Source organism: Uranotaenia lowii, chromosome 2, assembly GCF_029784155.1.
Source record: "Uranotaenia lowii strain MFRU-FL chromosome 2, ASM2978415v1, whole genome shotgun sequence".
Lineage (NCBI taxonomy): Eukaryota > Metazoa > Arthropoda > Insecta > Diptera > Culicidae > Uranotaenia > Uranotaenia lowii.
The window spans coordinates 410,691,446-410,714,258 of record NC_073692.1 but is presented as its reverse complement, the minus strand read 5'-3'; the positions used below and the strand labels follow the sequence as shown (position 1 = coordinate 410,714,258).

The window sequence follows — 22,813 nt, the reverse complement described above, 5'->3', positions numbered from 1 at the left end:
GAAAGCCGCTTTGAAATCACATCAAATCTCCCTCTTATCGGGAACGAAAATCGAGCAGCAGCAGCAGCACGACGTAAGGCAGCAGCGTTTGCAAATTTTTATTGATAAAGTAGCAAACAAACATCGTCACCATCACCATCATCATCATCAAGTGGCAACAACCAACTGTAAAACGACGACAACAATCTAGCGAAGTACTTTCATAGGTACTACATAGACATAGTGTATAGCGTTTTTGCGAAAGTCGTTTGTATACCTTTTTTTAATGTAAAGTAAGTATTCGACTGCATTTTATGACGCCTTTAGGTTATATTCACAAGCGTACGAAGGATATTTGAAAGGATATTATATCAAAAAAAAGGGTTATCAGTATATATATATATATATATACCTACTACTTCAAATTGCGTTGTTGTTAAAACACAATGTAGGGCAATTCTAAAGGCTACCTCTAAGAAACCGCAGACAGTTAACGTTTCAAAGTGAACACAAAACCTTTAATTCAATCCAGACCGAGATTCAGGGATTAGTTTGACACAAACGCAGATATCAAATTTCGTTCATTTTTATTAAGTGATGTTTCAGTTGACCGATGGTGAAGGGGATACCCAGATGCGATTTTCGCAATGATCTTATCACAAAATTTGGTTTCAGACCTGCAAAGGATAGGCTTCTAAAGTTTTTTTTCCTGGACACCTGTTACTTATTTGAGTTAATAAACTCCCAACTCATTGTACTCAGCAATTATCTTCCCTGTTATTTTCAAGAATCACTGATTGGAGTATATGTTGAGTTTCATCCTTTTCCCTGTATCTTTTTCCATTGACTATGAACATGACAGTCATATTGGAAAGTAAAACATTAGAGGCCCGTGTGTTAGTGGCCTGTATGGCCATTTTCAGAGGTCCAAAAAAGACCAAAATTTGTGTCTAAAAGTCATGATGTAACAAGTCTAACTCAATTGAAGAAAACTAATACAGTATACGTTGTTGATGTTTCTTGAAACTGAGTGAGTGCATTTATTCTATCCCGAAATATCTGATGCTATCGATCCATGCCATTAGGGGCGAACCTGAAAATGGTCCTTCGAACCGAATATGAACCAGTGTCCTATAGGATATATGGAAATACAGCGACTCATGTTGCTACGAGGCCTTTTTAACTCTCAGGGTGGTTTAATATGTTCCGTTCATTCCAGAACAGTTTCTTAAATATAAAAGGTTTAAAGAATCTTAACGTTACTGAATCAGATTATTTGAATACTTTCTGAACAATGGGAAAGAAGGGAATATCACAGCCCGTACAAAAATAGTATCAAATCAATATTAAATTTATTAAAAAAAATGAAACTTTTTTCAGAGTTTACAAACAACCCTAGTTACGTATCTTTCAAACACCAATACTCTCGTGTAAGCACACTCGAGAAAACCTTCAAATCGAACAAAACCCGCTATCATAATAACATTATCAGAGCCAATCCGGACTTGGATGATTCATACATACAGAAGATGGACATTTTAAAACAGTTAGCGAAGGTCTATTTAGTGGACATCCCGGACCGGACTTCTAAAGGATCAGACTTTTTAGGTTATGCCCTGCCACTATTGTAAATTATCGAGGAAAAGCCTCATTCCTCCGTGGGCTTTTGTTTTCTTACGTATTAGACTTTAAAGAAAAAAGAAACCTACCTCCATCCCCCGCTTGGGCCTGAACTCCGCCGCTGGTGGCCATCAGGGAACACAGGGCCACCGCCGAAAACACCAACAAAACATTGCCGATTCTCGAGGGTAACATTTCTACCGGGATATCCTTGCGCGAGTGTTTGCTACTACAAGTCGATACTTTTTCACCAACCAACCGGAAATCGATCGCAATTCCGGGAATACGGTAAACTCCGTTATTCGCGCACAGGTAGCACACTTGATTTCTTCGGAATAAGAAACTAGCACTCTCGGTTTCCAGTAGCGGCCGCACAATTTGACAACGAATATTAAGTGGAACGCAATAAACTTCTGAAAAGATGAGATTTCGTACGTGTAAGCACTTTTTTCCAACCTCTCCGACGATGGTGGCGTTTTTTGTTCGATCAGGAACGGTGCCTGTTCTGGTCGTTCTGCGGTGCGATAATGAAAGAAGGAGAGCGATTGAATGAATTCGTTTGACGGCAACAGAGACGTTTGATATGGAAAGATTAGTAACTGCTCATGGAGGAAACATAAAAAAAAAATTAAAAATGATTCTGTTTGACCAAAATTTTTAAGTAACGGAAATTTCAATTTTTTTTATAAAAACGAATTTCGATAAAAATTTATAATATCAAATTTTGAAATTAAAACAAGTTACTTTCCAAACCATCCGAAATCACCAGTCTTTGATTATTTTACGATCTGCCGTGGAACCACTTGACGGATGACGAATGAAAAATATTCACGCGAGACAGGAACAGAAAACTCGTGTTTGAAAAAAGCAATAGGATGAAGCAGGCTAGGGAGAAAGCTAAAGATGCAAAATTCGGTGAGGTACGCTCAACTTGAAAAGTTCATTCGGTGAATTAAAGCAGAATGCACATTCGTTTCTGTATCGCAAATTTGCTTATTCTAAAATCTTAAATTTATTCGAATATAATTAAATTATTAAAAATGTTTGTTCTTAGTTTAGAATTAAAAATTACAAAAATTACAAAAATTCCAAAAATTACAAAAATTACAAAAATTACAAAAATTACAAAAGTTACAAAAATTACAAAAATTACAAAAATTACAAAAATTACAAAAATTACAAAAATTACAAAAATTACAAAAATTACAAAAATTACAAAAATTACAAAAATTACAAAAATTACAAAAATTACAAAAATTACAAAAATTACAAAAATTACAAAAATTACAAAAATTACAAAAATTACAAAAATTACAAAAATTACAAAAATTACAAAAATTACAAAAATTATAAAAATTACAAAAATTACAAAAATTACAAAAATTACAAAAATTACAAAAATTACAAAAATTACAAAAATTACAAAAATTACAAAAATTACAAAAATTACAAAAATTACAAAAATTACAAAAATTACAAAAATTACAAAAATTACAAAAATTACAAAAATTACAAAAATTACAAAAATTACAAAAATTACAAAAATTACAAAAATTACAAAAATTACAAAAATTACAAAAATTACAAAAATTACAAAAATTACAAAAATTACAAAAATTACAAAAATTACGAAAATTACGAAAATTGCAAAAATTACAAAAATTACAAAAATTACAAAAATTACAAAAATTACAAAAATTACAAAAATTATAAAAATTACAAAAATTACAAGAATTACAAAAATTACAAAAATTACAAAAATTACAAAAATTACAAAAATTACAAAAATTACAAAAAATAACAAAAATTAGAAAAATTACAAAAAATTACAAAAATTACCAAAAATTACAAAAATTACAAAAATTACAAAAATTACAAAAATTACAAAAATTACAAAAATTACAAAAATTACAAAAATTACAAAAATTACAAAAATTACAAAAATTACAAAAATTACAAAAATTACAAAAATTACAAAAATTACAAAAATTACAAAAATTACAAAAATTACGAAAATTACGAAAATTGCAAAAATTACAAAAATTACAAAAATTACAAAAATTACAAAAATTACAAAAATTACAAGAATTACAAAAATTACAAGCAAATAAGTTCGTAAATAAGTTAGTAAGTTAGTAATCAAGTAAGTTAGTAAGTAAGTAAGTCATCAAGTAAGTAAGTAAGTATGTAAAATAGTAAGTATGTAAACAGGTTGGAAAATAGTATTTAATGTAAAAAGAAAACTTTCTCATCTCAGTAAGGAAATAAAAAAGTCAATAAGTGTGTTTGAAAGTTGCGATTCGTAAGACGAAACTTATTAAAACAACTTAAAATTTTCTCGAGTGTTTCAAGCGATGGCTGCTTACATGAAAACGCCTAAGTTTATACTATTGCCATTCGTACTCGAATATTTTTCATAAGGCATTGATTTTGGATGAAAAAAACGATTCAGATGATTCGTTATGACTGCATCTGAAAAATTACTTTAAAATTTACGTCTGAGTCATCAAACACTATCAACAACCGGCTTAGCTACCCTACCCTATGCATCTACCAGAAACATATTCGCGATATTTTGGGCCCACGTTTCAGCTTAGCCGGCGAGGCTCGTAGGCTTAATCATTTCGCGGTCAAGACCGTGGCACCTAAAGTGGCACTGGCACGACGTAGGACAACAACGATGGTTAACCGCAGAAAAGAAAAACCGGGTCCTATGCTGCTGGCTCAACACGGATCCGATCAGCCAATATTAAACTGGCTTAACGCTGAGGCGAGAGAACAGAATCAGAAATGATCCATTCTCTTGGTCTGGTTTGTACTCTGCTGCTTCTGCGGGCTTTATCATGCTACTGCTGCCGGACAGATGAAGGAGGGCTCGTGAGGGAAGGAGAAACCGCGTGGCAGATAATCCGGCCCCTCGAATATTGGCAAAAACATGTTGTGGCACTCGACGAACAATATGTATATCCTGATGTTTATGGGGAGTGAACTTTGAAACAGCAATTTTGCAAAATGAGAAATTAAGAATGGTATGAAACAATTTAATCAACATTTAGGCGTTTTATTGATGACTTGCACGGTTCAAATTCTAATTTTAAATTTCAAACTAGAACTTGTTGAGTTATTTGTCGCTGCAGAAACATCAATTTAAAGGAAAAAGTGGTCCAGTAAACAACTATTTTGAGACCCTGGCTCGATTTCAGATTTCTGTTTCGGTTTCGATCGAGTGGCTTAAAGCCACTCTTTACAGTTTGCCGGTTTTTACCCAGTTGTAGATAGGTACTTCGTCCATTTATGACTTGTTTATACGGAGTACTCGAACTCACCAGCAGCACCGGTTCTTCTGCGGGGAGGTGTCGCCGTTTTGGGGTCCGGTTCCAACTGTGTGTTTTGTTTCTGACATGATTCTTGCTTCTTTTTTAAATTTAATATTTTTTTTGCGTCTGTTTCGATTAAGTCTGCGGGTCTAAGGCTTCTGCTAGCTGGACCCCAACTAAGTGGTTAAAGTTTGGGAGAGACTTAAGCTACTCCGGACTGAGCGATCAGTTGGATTTTAAATTTCGTCTCGAACGGTTCGGTTCTGGTGAAAGAGGGAACGGTTTCAACTTTTATGCTTGAAATTGTGGGAATCTTGTGTTCATATCTACTTAAGTTCTTAACTCCCTGAAAAAAATAGTCAAGCAATGGTATGTGGAAAGTTCTGGAAAATTGAAGAAAAAACATCTGTCCCAGCTGATCAGTTGGTCTGAGATTAACTGGAAAGCGTGGCTTAGTTTATTTTATTTCCAGTCGTTCTGGTATTGAACCCAAGAGAAAGAATTGAGTTGCTGTCGTTTGTTTTGTTTGTTTTTTCGAAAAGTGCTTGATAAGTGTTTCGTGCAATTCGTTTTTGCGATTCTGAGAAGCGTGCAATTTCGTTTCGGTTTCGGTTGATAATTTCATAGTCCAGTGACCAGAAGGGCAGCGATTAAGTTTGCCCAAGTTTATGGCTATACAGTCAATAGTGGAAGCTCGAATTTAGTAAATCGGAACACAGTTTTTCGTTAAGCTGCAAGTGCACTGGTTGAAATTGCACAGGTAAGAATTTCAACATGAATTATGTATTAGCCATACATTTTTAAGCAAAAGGAGGGTTTATCAAAGTTTGATTATTTTTTCAGATGGACGACTTGTGAAAAATGAACTTTGGACAGAGTCTAGATAAAAAATGTTTCAAGTTCTAAAAGTCATAAAAATTGATCTGAAAATGAAAAATTGACGTAAAAATGTACATTAGACTGCCCCAAATTTGTATGAGAAATTTCAAGCTTGTGAAATGTTATGCGCTGCAGGCTTAAATTGACCCTAGGCCTAGTACAAGGTCTCATGCCCAATTTTGGCCAAATCGGATCACGGGAAAGGGTCGCTCAACGAGCCTAAAGTTGGTATGGGATTTTCAGACATTTTGTTCAGGAGGAACATGAAAATCCAGTTTTTCATGAATAACTTTGGTCCCCTTTGGCCGATTTCTTCAAAAACGGTTTAAAAACGGACAAATATTTCATCCGGAGACTAGGATCAATTTGGGCCTGCAGCGCATAACTTTTTCAAATATTGGTTCATTTGTGGCACTGTAATGTACATACATCTCTTTTTTCGTCAAAACAGGTGTGAAAATTGCCCGCAACACCTCACAATCAATTTGATCCTACACTGCAAAAATTCCACACATCAGCGCTATGTGTGAGCCTATATAGATTTTTGCAATGTGACTCACATATAAAAAAATATGTCGGCATTTCATATCCAGGCGACACATAAAAATTACAAAGTTACACACATAAACATTATAAGTGTTCTACACCAGTTTGTAAACGCCCTAAAATAGGCAAGGATTTAGCGTATTCGGAATGGGATTCGGAAAGTTAAAAAATTTATCGATTTCGATTTTCAATCATGATTTTATTATTTTAAATTGTGTTTCACTGTAAAACATTTGGACTTACTGTTAAATCCGGTTTCTGGCCTCATGTTTAAAAAAAAATATTTTTTTTGTATCCAAAATGAAACTTGTTGCTTCGAATTCCTTTCATTAATTAAAAATATTTGTTCTATCCTGGAACGAAAACGAAGAAATTGGGGACACCTCATTTTCTTCATCTGGTGTCGGATACCCTGTAAACGAATATAAATGTGAGGTAAAATCTGATGAACAAATTAGCAATGAACTTACCTTTACTGAGCCAGATTACAAATTAATCCATTCAATTGTATCTGTAGTAAAGAATGAAATGAACCAATAAAACATGTACACATTATTATTTCAAAAAATCGAATACTACTCACTTCATTTTTGTTTTTTGGGTCATTATCGGAAAGAGCACGCCAACTTTTCTAAGGGTAGCCATTTTGAGAATGTGAAAATTTTCAAAGCCGAAAACTATAGAATTTATGTGTCAACAACAAATGAATTTTATATTTCGGATATAAATCGTAAATGTGGCATATAAATATTATAGTATTTTAATACAATTTATGTGTAGAGCAATTTTAAAGACGTATGTGCAGGGAAATATACTTTTTAAGTGTCGAATTTTTGCAGTGTAGTATAAGCTTGCCAGATTGTCCGTTTTATCCGCGTTTGCCTGGATATTTAATACAAAATTTGGAAACAGTCCGGCCCGGTTGCCCGGATTTAATTGAAAAAAGCCCAGATTTTGCACAAATTTATTAATTTTATTTGGAAAATCAAACAAAAAAACATTTATTCCTTCAATACAACAATTTTAACAAATTTCGCATAATTATTATGAAAGGAGCCTAAAATACGATTTAAAATCATTAATTATGGGTTTTGACAAATTTTGGCCGGATATTGCCTGAACTTTTAGTCGTCAATTTTGAAATCAAATTTCCAGATTTTGCCAGATTTTTATACAAAATCTCCCGGATTTGTCCGGCTTGAATACGTGCTGAAAAAATTCTTCCATACTGAACCTGGTATCAGTTGAAAATTTATCGTACAAAATTGTTTTAAATATTTTGTTTGAATTTATTTGTCGGTTTTACCAAAATCGTCCTAAAAATTTTCACCTAACTAAGCATTGTTAATACTCTAGTCAAAATCATTTGTAAATTTTTTTTCCAATGCCTCTTCCAAATTTTCATTAAAATTCAGAATGGACGTAGAATGAATGGCCAAAATGATTATCATAACTGTCATAAAATCTATGGTCCAAAATTTAATTAGAGTTGTTTTTAATATTTCCATCAAAACTATCCTAGAAAGCCTTAAAAATTTCTCTTCAAATCGTCGTCAAAATTGTCTACCAAATTTATTTCAAAATATTCGTAAAACTTCTTCGTCAAAATTGTCGACTTTAAAACTTGAGTCAACATTAATGTTTACCAGAGCCGGAATAATTCGATAGTATTCTTAGAAACAGTCTACCCAACCAAAAGGCTTATCCAAAACAAACAATCAGCAGCAGTAGCCTTAAAAATCCTAATCCAATTAAAAATCAGCAGCAGCAGCCTCAAAAATCTGCTATTCTAAAGCCAATCCGTCTTACTCCACTGGAAGACAAAATCAAAACAATCAGCAGAGCAGCCTTCAAAATCTTCGCTTCTAAAGCCAATCTGCCTTATTCTACCAAATGTCAAATCAAAACAATCAGCAGCAGTAGCCTTCCATATCTGCGCTTCTAACGCCAATTCCGTCTTATTCCACCGGAATGCCAAATCAAGCCAAATCAGCAGCCTTCAAAATCTGTGCTCCCTGTGCCAATCCGTCTTTCATACCGGAGTCCGAATCAGAAATAAATTTTTCGTAGCAGAGGCATTTGACAATCTGCGCTCTCTGCCCTTATTCTACCAACCACTCCATTGCAATGGCGACAATGCATTGTCGTGATTTTACGAATCTCAATTCAGAGATTCACGCAGACAAGTCTGTCGCTTACAAGAACAGATCAATGACTGACTTTGTTTTGTTTGTTTGCCTAGTGTTGCCAAAATAGCAAACGTTGCTATAGAAATTTATTTCATTTTATTTATTTTCAGTGTTGCAGAATAAAACTATTATTTTCTTATATTTTTAATTAAACTTGATTTATTCTCTGCATATCCTTCATCTCTACCCTACAATCAAGGTCAATAGTTTCACTAAAATTGGCTCTGAATTTATCAGCAAGTGCAAGTGACAAATTGTCCCTATAATTGTTAAAATTAAATTAATTGTTGAAGCGATATTTTTTTATCCAAAGGTTCCATAGAACTGCAATTAGATTTGTTCTCCACAATACTGCCAAAAATTGAGATTAAAATTGTCAGCAAAATTATCCTGAATATTTTATTATACATTGGTTGAGAGAATTTTTAACTCGGATTTCTTGACAAAATGGAAATATAAATAATCGTCGTCGTTACTTTCTTAAATTATGTTCTAAACAGAGAAAAATACTCTCGTAAGTTTCTTAGATAAATTTGCATCTAAATTGTTGTCAATATTCTCGACAAAATGATGGTTGAAAATTCCTTTTACAATTTGAAGCCAAAATATTAATAGAGCTAGGTTTTTTTTTAAATTTCTTGTTGTTGAAAAAGTAATTGAAATATCACATCTTGTTAAGATAATAAACTTACGTCAATTTGTAAACATTTCCAATACTCAAAAAAACAAAACTGTTCAAGAAAAGTGACAGAAAAAATTAAAATGATAAAAAAATGGTTGTCCTTAACCTGTTTTGTTTAAATTTTTGTCAAAAGTATCTTTCAAATTGTTATGCAAGTTCTCCATAACATTTTGTAAAAATCGTAGGAAAATTTACTTGTCAAAATTTCATCAAAATAATAGTCAAAATAGTCTGTAAATAATCTCAAAACTTAACCGTCGAAATTGCCTTTGAAATAGTTTTAGAAAAAATTTTGAAATTTCATTTTCAAATTATCGACAATTTTTTTTTTATTTAATTTGGCGTTGAAATGATCGTTCAATTTATATGTAAAAGTTCGTCGTTTCAAAAGGTTTTGAAAATTGTCAGAATCGTCAGAATTGTCAAAATATTCAAAATTGTCAAAATATTCAAAATTGTCAAAATGATCAAAATTGTCAAAATTTTCAAAATTGTCAAAATTGTCAAAATTGTCAAAATTGTCAAAATTGTCAAAATTGTCAAAATTGTCAAAATGATCAAAATGGTCCAAATTTTAAATATTGTCAAATTGTCAAAATTGTCAAAATTGTCAAAATAGTCAAAATTGTCAAAATTGTCAAAATTGTCAAAATTGTCAAAATTGTCAAAATTGTCGAAATTGTCGAAATTGTCAAAATTGTCAAAATTGTCAAAATTGTCAAAATTGTCAAAATTGTCAAAACTGTCAAAACTGTCAAAACTGTCAAAATTGTCAAAATTATCAAAATTGTCAAAATTGTCAAAATTGTCAAAATTGTCAAAATTGTCAAAATTGTCAAAATTGTCAAAATTGTCAAAATTGTCAAAATTGTCAAAATTGTCAAAATTGTCAAAATTGTCAAAATTGTCAAAATTGTCAAAATTGTCAAAATTGTCAAAATTGTCAAAATTGTCAAAATTGTCAAAATTGTCAAAATTGTCAAAATTGTCAAAATTGTCAAAATTGTCAAAATTGTCAAAATTGTCAAAATTGTCAAAATTGTCAAAATTGTCAAAATTGTCAAAATTGTCAAAATTGTCAAAATTGTCAAAATTGTCAAAATTGTCAAAATTGTCAAAATTGTCAAAATTGTCAAAATTGTCAAAATTGTCAAAATTGTCAAAACTGTCAAAATTGTCAAAATTGTCAAAATTGTCAAAATTGTCAAAATTGTCAAAATTGTCAAAATTGTCAAAATTGTCAAAATTGTCAAAATTGTCAAAATTGTCAAAATTGTCAAAATTGTCAAAATTGTCAAAATTGTCAAAATTGTCAAAATTGTCAAAATTGTCAAAATTGTCAAAATTGTCAAAATTGTCAAAATTGTCAAAATTGTCAAAATTGTCAAAATTGTCAAAATTGTCAAAATTGTCAAAATTGTCAAAATTGTCAAAATTGTCAAAATTGTCAAAATTGTCAAAATTGTCAAAATTGTCAAAATTGTCAAAATTGTCAAAATTGTCAAAATTGTCAAAATTGTCAAAATTGTCAAAATTGTCAAAATTGTCAAAATTGTCAAAATTGTCAAAATTGTCAAAATTGTCAAAATTGTCAAAATTGTCAAAATTGTCAAAATTGTCAAAATTGTCAAAATTGTCAAAATTGTCAAAATTGTCATAATTGTCAAAATTGTCAAAATTGTCAAAATTGTCAAAATTGTCAAAATTCTCAAAATTGTCAAAATGGTCAAAATTGTCAAAATTGTCAAAATTGTCAAAATTGTCAAAATTGTCAAAATTGTCAAAATTGTCAAAATTGTCAAAATTGTCAAAATTGTCAAAATTGTCAAAATTGTCAAAATTGTCAAAATTGTCAAAATTGTCAAAATTGTCAAAATTGTCAAAATTGTCAAAATTGTCAAAATTGTCAAAATTGTCAAAATTGTCAAAATTGTCAAAATTGTCAAAATTGTCAAAATTGTCAAAATTGTCAAAATTGTCAAAATTGTCAAAATTGTCAAAATTGTCAAAATTGTCAAAATTGTCAAAATTGTCAAAATTGTCAAAATTGTCAAAATTGTCAAAATTGTCAAAATTGTCAAAATTGTCAAAATTGTCAAAATTGTCAAAATTGTCAAAATTGTCAAAATTGTCAAAATTGTCAAAATTGTCAAAATTGTCAAAATTGTCAAAATTGTCAAAATTGTCAAAATTGTCAAAATTGTCAAAATTGTCAAAATTGTCAAAATTGTCAAAATTGTCAAAATTGTCAAAATTGTCAAAATTGTCAAAATTGTCAAAATTGTCAAAATTGTCAAAATTGTCAAAATTGTCAAAATTGTCAAAATTGTCAAAATTGTCAAAATTGTCAAAATTGTCAAAATTGTCAAAATTGTCAACATTGTCAACATTGTCAAAATTGTCAAAATTGTCAAAATTGTCAAAATTGTCAAAATTGTCAAAATTGTCAAAATTGTCAAAATTGTCAAAATTGTCAAAATTGTCAAAATTGTCAAAATTGTCAAAATTGTCAAAATTGTCAAAATTGTCAAAATTGTCAAAATTGTCAAAATTGTCAAAATTGTCAAAATTGTCAAAATTATCAAAATTGTCAAAATTGTCAAAATTGTCAAAATTGTCAAAATTGTCAAAGTTGTCAAAATTGTCAAAATTGTCAAAATTGTCAAAATTGTCAAAATTGTCAAAATTGACAAAATTGTCAAAATTGTCAAAATTGTCAAAATTGTCAAAATTGTCAAAATTGTCAGAATTGTCAAAATTGTCAAAATTGTCAAAATTGTCAAAATTGTCAAAATTGTCAAAATTGTCAAAATTGTCAAAATTGTCAAAATTGTCAAAATTGTCAAAATTGTCAACATTGTCAAAATTGTCAAAATTGCCAAATTGTCAAAATTGTCAAAAATGTCAAAATTGTCAAAATTGTCAAAATTGTCAAAATTGTCAAAATTGTCAAAATTGTCAAAATTGTCAAAATTGTCAAAATTGTCAAAATTGTCAAAATTGTCAAAATTGTCAAAATTGTCAAAATTGTCAAAATTGTCAAAATTGTCAAAATTGTCAAAATTGTCAAAATTGTCAAAATTGTCAAAATTGTCAAAATTGTCAAAATTGTCAAAATTGTCAAAATTGTCAAAATTGTCAAAATTGTCAAAATTGTCAAAATTGTCAAAATTGTCAAAATTGTCAAAATTGTCAAAATTGTCAAAATTGTCAAAATTGTCAAAATTGTCAAAATTGTCAAAATTGTCAAAATTGTCAGAATTGTCAAAATTGTCAAAATTGTCAAAATTGTCAAAATTGTCAAAATTGTCAAAATTGTCAAAATTGTCAAAATTGTCAAAATTGTCAAAATTGTCAAAATTGTCAAAATTGTCAAAATTGTCAAAATTGTCAAAATTGTCAAAATTGTCAAAATTGTCAAAATTGTCAAAATTGTCAAAATTGTCAAAATTGTCAAAATTGTCAAAATTGTCAAAATTGTCAAAATTGTCAAAATTGTCAAAATTGTCAAAATTGTCAAAATTGTCAAAATTGTCAAAATTGTCAAAATTGTCAAAATTGTCAAAATTGTCAAAATTGTCAAAATTGTCAAAATTGTCAAAATTGTCAAAATTGTCAAAATTGTCAAAATTGTCAAAATTGTCAAAATTGTCAAAATTGTCAAAATTGTCAAAATTGACAAAATTGTCAAAATTGTCAAAATTGTCAAAATTGTCAAAATTGTCAAAATTGTCAAAATTGTCAAAATTGTCAAAATTGTCAAAATTGTCAAAATTGTCAAAATTGTCAAAATTGTCAAAATTGTCAAAATTGTCAAAATTGTCAAAATTGTCAAAATTGTCAAAATTATCAAAATTGTCAAAATTGTCAAAATTGTCAAAATTGTCAAAATTGTCAAAATTGTCAAAATTGTCAAAATTGTCAAAATTGTCAAAATTGTCAAAATTGTCAAAATTGTCAAAATTGTCAAAATTGTCAAAATTGTCAAAATTGTCAAAATTGTCAAAATTGTCAAAATTGTCAAAATTGTCAAAATTGACAAAATTGTCAAAATTGTCAAAATTTTTGAAATTGTCAAAATTTTCAAAATTTTCAAAATTGTCAAAATTGTCAAAATTGTCAAAATTGTCAAAATTGTCAAAATTGTCAAAATTGTCAAAATTGTCAAAATTGTCAAAATTGTCAAAATTGTCAAAATGGTCAAAATTGTCAAAATTGTCAAAATTGTCAAAATTGTCAAAATTGTCAAAATTGTCAAAATTGTCAAAATTGTCAAAATTGTCAAAATTGTCAAAATTGTCAAAATTGTCAAAATTGTCAAAATTGACAAAATTGTCAAAATTTTCAAAATTTTCAAAATTGTCAAAATTGTCAAAATTATCAAAATTGTCAAAATTGTCAAAATTGTCAAAATTGTCAAAATTGTCAAAATTGTCAAAATTGTCAAAATTGTCAAAATTGTCAAAATGTCAAAATTGTCCAAATTGTCCAAATTGTCAAAATTGTCAATATTGTCAATATTGCCAATATTGTCAAAATTGTCAAATTGTCAAAATTGTCAAAATTATCAAAATTGTCAAAATTGTCAAAATTGTCAAAATTGTCAAAATTGTCAAAATTGTCAAAATTTTCAAAATTGTCAAAATTGTCAAAATTTTCAAAATTGTCAAAATTGTCAAAATTGTCAAAATTGTCAAAATTGTCAAAATTGTCAAAATTGTCAAAATTGTCAAAATTGTCAAAATTGTCAAAATTGTCAAAATTGTCAAAATTGTCAAAATTGTCAAATTGTCAAAATTGTCAGAATTATCAAAATTGTCAAAATTGTCAAAATTGTCAAAATTGTCAAAATTGTCAAAATTGTCAAAATTGTCAAAATTGTCAAAATTGTCAAAATTGTCAAAATTGTCAAAATTGTCAAAATTGTCAAAATTGTCAAAATTGTCAAAATTGTCCAAATCGTCAAAATTGTCAAAATTGTCAAAGTTGTCAAAATTGTCAAAATTGTCAAAATTGTCAAAATTGTCAAAATTGTCAAAATTGTCAAAATTGTCAAAATTGTCAAAATTGTCAAAATTGTCAAAATTGTCAAAATTGTCAAAATTGTCAAAATTGTCAAAATTGTCAAAATTGTCAAAATTGTCAAAATTGTCAAAATTGTCAAAATTGTCAAAATTGTCAAAATTGTCAAAATTGTCAAAATTGTCAAAATTGTCAAAATTGTCAAAATTGTCAAAATTTTCAAAATTTTCAAAATTGTCAAAATTGTCAAAATTGTCAAAATTGTCAAAATTGTCAAAATTGTCAAAATTGTCAAAATTGTCAAAATTGTCAAAATTGTCAAAATTGTCAAAATTGTCAAAATTGTCAAAATTGTCAAAATTGTCAAAATTGTCAAAATTGTCAAAATTGTCAAAATTGTCAAAATTGTCAAAATTGTCAAAATTGTCAAAATTGTCAAAATTGTCAAAATTGTCAAAATTGTCAAAATTGTCAAAATTGTCAAAATTGTCAAAATTGTCAAAATTGTCAAAATTGTCAAAATTGTCAAAATTGTCAAAATTGTCAAAATTGTCAAAATTGTCAAAATTGTCAAAATTGTCAAAATTGTCAAAATTGTCAAAATTGTCAAAATTGTCAAAATTGTCAAAATTGTCAAAATTGTCAAAATTGTCAAAATTGTCAAAATTGTCAAAATTGTCAAAATTGTCAAAATTGTCAAAATTGTCAAAATTGTCAAAATTGTCAAAATTGTCAAAATTGTCAAAATTGTCAAAATTGTCAAAATTGTCAAAATTGTCAAAATTGTCAAAATTGTCAAAATTGTCAAAATTGTCAAAATTGTCAAAATTGTCAAAATTGACAAAATTGTCAAAATTGTCAAAATTTTTGAAATTGTCAAAATTTTCAAAATTTTCAAAATTGTCAAAATTGTCAAAATTGTCAAAATTGTCAAAATTGTCAAAATTGTCAAAATGGTCAAAATTGTCATAATTGTCAAAATTGTCAAAATTGTCAAAATTGTCAAAATTGTCAAAATTGTCAAAATTGTCAAAATTGTCAAAATTTTCAAAATTGTCAAAATTATCAAAATTGTCAAAATTGTCAAAATTGTCAAAATTGTCAAAATTGTCAAAATTGTCAAAATTGTCAAAATTGTCAAAATTGTCAAAATGTCAAAATTGCCAAATTGTCCAAATTGTCAAAATTGTCAATATTGTCAATATTGCCAATATTGTCAAAATTGTCAAATTGTCAAAATTGTCAAAATTATCAAAATTGTCAAAATTGTCAAAATTGTCAAAATTGTCAAAATTGTCAAAATTGTCAAAATTGTCAAAATTGTCAAAATTGTCAAAATTGTCAAAATTGTCAAAATTGTCAAAATTGTCAAAATTGTCAAAATTGTCAAAATTGTCAAAATTGTCAAAATTGTCAAAATTGTCAAAATTGTCAAAATTGTCAAAATTGTCAAAATTGTCAAAATTGTCAAAATTGTCAAAATTGTCAAAATTGTCAAAATTGTCAAAATTGTCAAAATTGTCAAAATTGTCAAAATTGTCAAATTGTCAAAATTGTCAGAATTATCAAAATTGTCAAAATTGTCAAAATTGTCAAAATTGTCAAAATTGTCAAAATTGTCAAAATTGTCAAAATTGTCAAAATTGTCAAAATTGTCAAAATTGTCAAAATTGTCAAAATTGTCAAAATTGTCAAAATTGTCAAAATTGTCAAAATTGTCAAAATTGTCAAAATTGTCAAAATTGTCAAAATTGTCAAAATTGTCAAAATTGACAAAATTGTCAAAATTGTCAAAATTTTTGAAATTGTCAAAATTTTCAAAATTTTCAAAATTGTCAAAATTGTCAAAATTGTCAAAATTGTCAAAATGTCAAAATTGCCAAATTGTCCAAATTGTCAAAATTGTCAATATTGTCAATATTGCCAATATTGTCAAAATTGTCAAATTGTCAAAATTGTCAAAATTATCAAAATTGTCAAAATTGTCAAAATTGTCAAAATTGTCAAAATTGTCAAAATTGTCAAAATTGTCAAAATTGTCAAAATTGTCAAAATTGTCAAAATTGTCAAAATTGTCCAAATCGTCAAAATTGTCAAAATTGTCAAAGTTGTCAAAATTGTCAAAATTGTCAAAATTGTCAAAATTGTCAAAATTGTCAAAATTGTCAAAATTGTCAAAATTGTCAAAATTGTCAAAATTGTCAAAATTGTCAAAATTGTCAAAATTGTCAAAATTGTCGAAATTGTCAAAATTTTCAAAATTGTTAATATGTCAAAATGTCAAAATTGTCCTTTTGTCTAATTTGTCATATTTTTCACCCATTTACCTAAATATATTCTATCACATTTGAAATATTTACTGAGTAAATTTAGGGAATGGGGATTTGAAACAGGTTTTAAAAATTCTTCAGAAAGAAAAAAAAACAGCTCCCAAGAATTTATATTTGAACTGAAGAATTTGAGGATTCAGGTGTTGTCGCCTGTTGGGAATCCAAGATTTGATCATTTCCCTGAATAAAAATCACATCACATTTGGACACCTACTCCGGACAAGAGGAATTCGTAGAAAAACAATTTGAAGCCACTTTTTAGGATAATAAATTATGTCCAAGAGGAGCCTGTCTGTACACATGTCAGAGCCTGCTGCGATTAAGAAAACAACAACAACTTCTACCAGCCAGCAGATTAAGCCAGATATGGTCGAGAGATGAAGGAGCAGAAAAAAAACTTGCAGATTCATTCGTTATTTTACGCAAATAATCTGGAAAGTCTCGTGACTCTCCGACAAAACAGGGTAAACAGGTTTGTTCCACCCCACATGAGAAGGTAGGTGCCTTCGCGGATGGTTGTTTTTCTGTTCAGTCAGGCCGGTGCCAACTTTGGGTGAAGGATTTTTTTTTGCGAATATCTGGACCCACTTTCGAAATGGGTGTATGAGGTTCAATGATGCTTCAGTGATATAACACAAAAGGAAACAATTTGTTTCGTCCTTGATTTCAACCTTTTTCGATTTTCGATCTCCACGGATATCATCGTCTTTCCCTCAAAATCGTTAAAACTCGATCCGCGTGATCGGGCAATAAATCCTTGAGGAATTTACGCCTTCTCTGACGTTTTATGAGTTCTGTTTTTGAAAGTAAACCGGAGATCAGGACCTGATGTACCTACATGGACATACAATTTATAAGGAACAATGATTTGCGTTTGATGCGATGTCCTTAAATTCAGTTTTGACTTATTTGTGACCATTTATGACCACACTTAACATACTTTCGACTATCGAAGTATGAAATCATAACAAGAAGTAAAATTAATTTAACTTCATAAACCAGCCGATGTAAAGCTATGTAAATAAAAACCATCCACGTGATTTTAAAAAACCTGGTATTGATTCAATACTAATTTTATACAATCCGCTTAAAATAGATTTCGAAATCTTCTTAAGCTAAATATTTGCTTTTGAAAATTTAGCTCTTATTCATGAATCATAGCCATTCTATTTGAAAGGCTGTCTGTCTTTCGAATAGCTTTTCAGTTACGTTGAGCTGCTCATGTGACCAAGTGTTTACACAATCTGTTTCCCCTGGATGAGACAGTAGAAAGAAGTTCAAAACAACATTTTAACATTGAACTGTTTTTGTAATGATCTCACAAAAACTGGAAGATTCTCGATTAAAATCTATAAATAGATCGCACAATGACATAGCCCCAATTTATTTTGGAAATTTCGACAAATTATGAAAACTTTGAATAAATTGTTCATTTTTGTCATTTGAGTTATTTGAGTCATTTGAGTCATTTGAATAATTTTTGTCATTTTTGTTGTTGTGTGTTTGTGTTGAGACGTTCGCTTGACATTGAAGTCAATTCGCTTCTTTCTTCTTCTGTTTGCTCAAATATTATTCTCGGAAATACAGGAAAATTTATTAATATCGTCAAGTTGGTATAAATAATTTTACGGAAGACATTTGATTACCCTTTATGGCTGTTATCGCATGGTTGACCTGGCCATAGGAGAGTGTTTGTTTGACATTGATAAAGATCCAGAAGGAATCAGTCTATTGTGGATAGACTTTAGAAAAACGGTACAGTTTTGGCAGATTCCATAGACAGTTTAATTAACTAAAAATTAAAATTGGGCCAGAATTTGTTTTGCAATTAAAATTTGTTTTCTCGATCTCGATCTAGATATCACTGTCTGTTTCAAATATAAACGGCCTACTTATACTTGTTCATTGTTTATGTTTTTTTCAAAACAAAAGTTTCATCGAATGTTTCTTAGTGTTTTTTGTTCAGGCCGTGATTAATAGTTTTGTGATCTCAGAATAGACGCTCTTGAAACAGGAAAAAGGCTGGTTTATCAAGTTTAAGTATTCTCAAAGTATCAAGATAAATGCAAGTTTTTTTACAAAGCCGACCAGGTTTGAGCAGCAAAAATTCGATAAATATTGGTTGTCAATTTTTTTTGGCCAGATCACCAATCATCAATTTGATGGCAATAGAAATGATGTTGCGAGATTTTCATCTTATCGTGTTTACCTGATGATCGTACGATAATGATCGAAATGTCAATCCCTAGAGACGGTTAATTAACGGGTTTTCCGGCCGATGCCGAGCCCCATCACGCTGCTTCTCGAAACATAAATTACGACGCTCACGCGACCTTTCGCTCACTAGGCATGGCAAAGGTTCCAGATTTGCTCATTACAGCCAAGTCATATTAGCCTGCACCGTTAATATGGTCGGTCAAGGGACTGGAGCATGATTTTATTATTACTCGCGAGTAAATACGCACTAACTGTGTCTCAGTCTGCCATAAAATGCCACAACGAACCGTTTACTATGATCATGTTCCGGCAAAACTTCCACCCGTGTATAGTTTTTTTCCCTTCTCCTCTTAATCATTTAATCTAGTTTTCACTGGATTAAACTCCCTGACAGGTACACGCGGTTGTTATTCACAAATGTTGGCAACTTGTTTTTTTTTTTGCATTCCCTCAAATTGCGATTCCCATATTGCAAAGTTGCTTCGATAAATGTTAATGTTTTTCGATCCAACAATTTTCAATGTCAACGAGTATTTATTTCAATGCGCGCCTAGATAGTTCCAAGGGTCACTGACTGACTGAGCGCATTTGCTTGCCTGTGGCTGTAGTGCCTACTACTTAGATCTCACCACAGGCCCGCTTTGATTTTACGATTCAATCCTATCCTTGTTTTGCTAAGGATCTTCGCGGTTAGGCCTGTACGGATATTATTTCTAGTTGTCGTCATGGTGCTTGCTGGAGATAAAAACCCGATCAGAAGATTGTATCAAAATCCTATATCTACTTCAAGATTGTTATCAACAGTAGGTACAAAGCCGAAACCTTCCCTTTTGATGAAATAATAGCTAAACCTTTAGAGGGTTTTGGAAAGTTCAGTTGGTTTTATTATAGGAAAAACTGTTTCTATAATTAAAAATGCACTTTTTTTCCAGAGCTACAGAACTTACAACAAGTTTCTTTAAATCCAGTGGATATCATAGCATAGATTTGAAATTCATACCTTTTAAGTCTTTCAATTTCAAATTGAAATAACAGTTATTAATAAACTGGAGTTTGAAACGTCTAGAAGTATTATGATTTCAATGTATAAATTTCAAGGCCATTTATTCAAAAAATTTGAAATATTTCCGTCTAATTCTACATAAGCACACGTCTTTTGAATTTTATAAGAGAACTCAGCACATTGTCCCGTTAATGTTAATTAAATTTTGATAGTCTTTCATCGATTATGCTTCTGAAATGAATTAAACAAAAAACTAAATTAACCAATTTGTTTCCTCTCTTCATTAGGAACAGACTGCTGCAAAAATTGACCTTTCACTGCCATATGTATTTTCGATGCCTTTTGGGTCACCAAGCATCACTGTAAAATTTGAAACGATATGGATCACTCTAATAAATATGTGTTGTAAGCCGGTGGAAGGAAAGTCAGACACCGGTATTTCGATAGCAACTTACTATCGTTTTCGAAAACTCACACTGAAGAATCTATATATATATATATATATATATATATATATATATATATAAAGCAATTTCTGTATGTTTGTTTGTTTGTTTGTTTGTTTGTCCTCTATAGACTCAGCCGTCTTAAGAGCTAGAGGTCTGAAATTTGGCATGGATGCTCATTAGGACCAGGAAGGATGAAAAATGTTTTCAGATTTTCGGATGACCCCTTCTGAAGGGGGTCGTCCATACAAGACAAATATTGTTTTTGCGATATTGACGTTACTTTTTGTCGGATTGTGTTGAAAACTTGCACATGAGTGTTTTGAAAGATGAACAATCGATGTCAGGTGTCAAATTTTGTGTACGGGGTCAGCCAAAGGGGTCGTCCATATTATCTGTTCACTATTTTTGCGATAATCACGTCATTATACATCGTTTTCAGATGAAAATTGGTACACGTTAGTTTTGAGTGAGGTGCAATCGATTTGAGGTATCAAATTTAGTGTAAGGGGCCGGAAAAAGGGGTCGTCCATATTAACTTTTCAATATCTTAGTGATTTTGACATTTTTACACATCGGATTGAGATGAAAATATGCACATAGGAGTTATTAGGGACAAACAATTGATTTCACTTATCCAAATTAAAATTAGGGGTTGGCCAAAGGGGTCGTCCATATTAACTATTCACTGTTAATGCGATATTATCGTTATTATACATCGGATTCAAATGAAATTTGGTACATGAAAGTTTTAAGGGACGGGCAGTCGATTTCAGGTATTGAATTTAGTGTAAAGGGCCAGCAAAGGGGGTCGTCCATATAAACCTTTCAATATTTTTGCAATATTTGCGTTATCATACATAGGATTGGGATGAAAATTTGCCAACGATAGTTTTCGGAGGCGGGCAATCGATTTCAGATGTCAAATGTGTTGCTAGGGGTCGACGAAAAGGGTCTTCCATATTAAAAAATTTTTCACTGTTTTTAGCAATATTGACGTTATTATGCAATGGATTGGTTGGAATATTATCATATGGGAGTTTTGAGGAAAGGGCAATCGATTTCAGTTATCAAAGATTGTAGAAGAGGCTACCGAAAGAGGTTTAACTTTTTGGCAATAATTGCGTTGTTATGCAACGATAGAGTCGAAATTTATACAAGAGAGCCTCAAATTAAGTAGCAGACGACAGAAAAAGTGATCGACCAACATTCTTGCACTTATTACTTAACAGTAAATTCGGAAGTGCATCTGGAAAATGCTTGGCAATTGACTTTCATACAAACTGTTCATGACATATCCCAAGTTGAAAACGAAACGGAGTTCGTATGGGATCAGCTAGTATATGTATAAAGAAAGGTTGCCGAAAATAAGTCTGAGTGCTACCACTGACCATACTGACTGGACAGTCGATTTCGTTTTTTGGATAATTTACGCACTCTGGAATCGATAGTACGCAATATCGATTCCAGAGTGCGCATCGATAGATTTGAAGAAATGCTATCCCAGTTAGAAAGTGCCACCCGACTTTCGCAAAAAACAGGCAATTCAGACGATAAAATCGTGCGAAACAGGTACATTTTTCTTACAGGGCATTTCTACCGGAAAAATGATAGGTTCGTCACCTGCCGTCGGAATTGCGAACCTGCTAAATTTGACGAAAAAAATTAGCCAGAAAATGATCGAATTTTTGTTTTAAGTGTCCTGTCAGTATGATCAGTGGTGCTACTATGACGACAAATGAACGATCCTATAACGATAAAGTTGGCAGTGAGCCTATCCAAATAGGAACTAAGTAGGCTAATGGTAAATATAGGCAGAATAGTAGGTACTTTTGCTTTATAGCTAAACTATACAGGGTCCGGCAATCGAACTGCTACATTACTTCAACAGTAATTATTTCGTTGCAAACGAAACAGTATTGAACGACGCCTCGTCGCTTTGTTTACATTAAGTCTTAGCTATTTATCATTGGATGTAAGTGTTACTTTTGTAATAAGTTGTTATCCGGAAAAATGAATCTCGAACAGAAATGTAGCGCTGTGGTTGCCTTGTTCCTACACAGAAAAAAAATCTGAATCCTTAACAACACTGAAATTGAAAAACCTTTAATATTACATGACGTTGAACGCGATTTATTGATGTAAATTTATGGATTGAAAAAAGTTGAATCCATAATAGCACTGAATTTTAACGACATGAATATTACTTGACACGGAACGCGATTATTTTATGTAAATTTCCATCACATATGATGTAAATAAAAAGAAGCATCACATATGACGGAATTTTCAGTGCGAATTAAATATTACACGTCTTAAATATTTACATGTCTTTCAAATTTTACACGTCTGTTGAAATTCATAGACGTGTAATATTCAACTCGCTCTGAAAATTCCAACTTGTGTGATGCTTTTTTTTCGTTACATCATATATGCTGTAATTTTACAAATGAAGCCATGGAGTTTATTTAATATTACATTACACTGAACGTGATAATGTCATGTAAAAATAAAACTGTCAAAAACAGAAACACAAATGTAAACAGAGTGTTTAGTCAAGTCTTGAACCAAAGTATTTTGTTA

The 22,813-nt window shown here is 30.3% G+C and overlaps 1 protein-coding gene across 1 annotated transcript in view; it reads right to left on the bottom strand.

Moving 5' to 3' along the window:
* LOC129743386 (pyruvate dehydrogenase E1 component subunit beta, mitochondrial-like) overlaps window positions 1–22,813 on the bottom strand; it is a 49,250-nt gene that overhangs the window by 23,739 nt on the left and 2,698 nt on the right. The window contains exon 5 of the mRNA XM_055735381.1: window positions 1,689–2,113. Coding sequence (XP_055591356.1) covers window positions 1,689–2,113 — 425 coding nt within the window. The remainder of the gene's footprint in view (window positions 1–1,688; window positions 2,114–22,813) is intronic.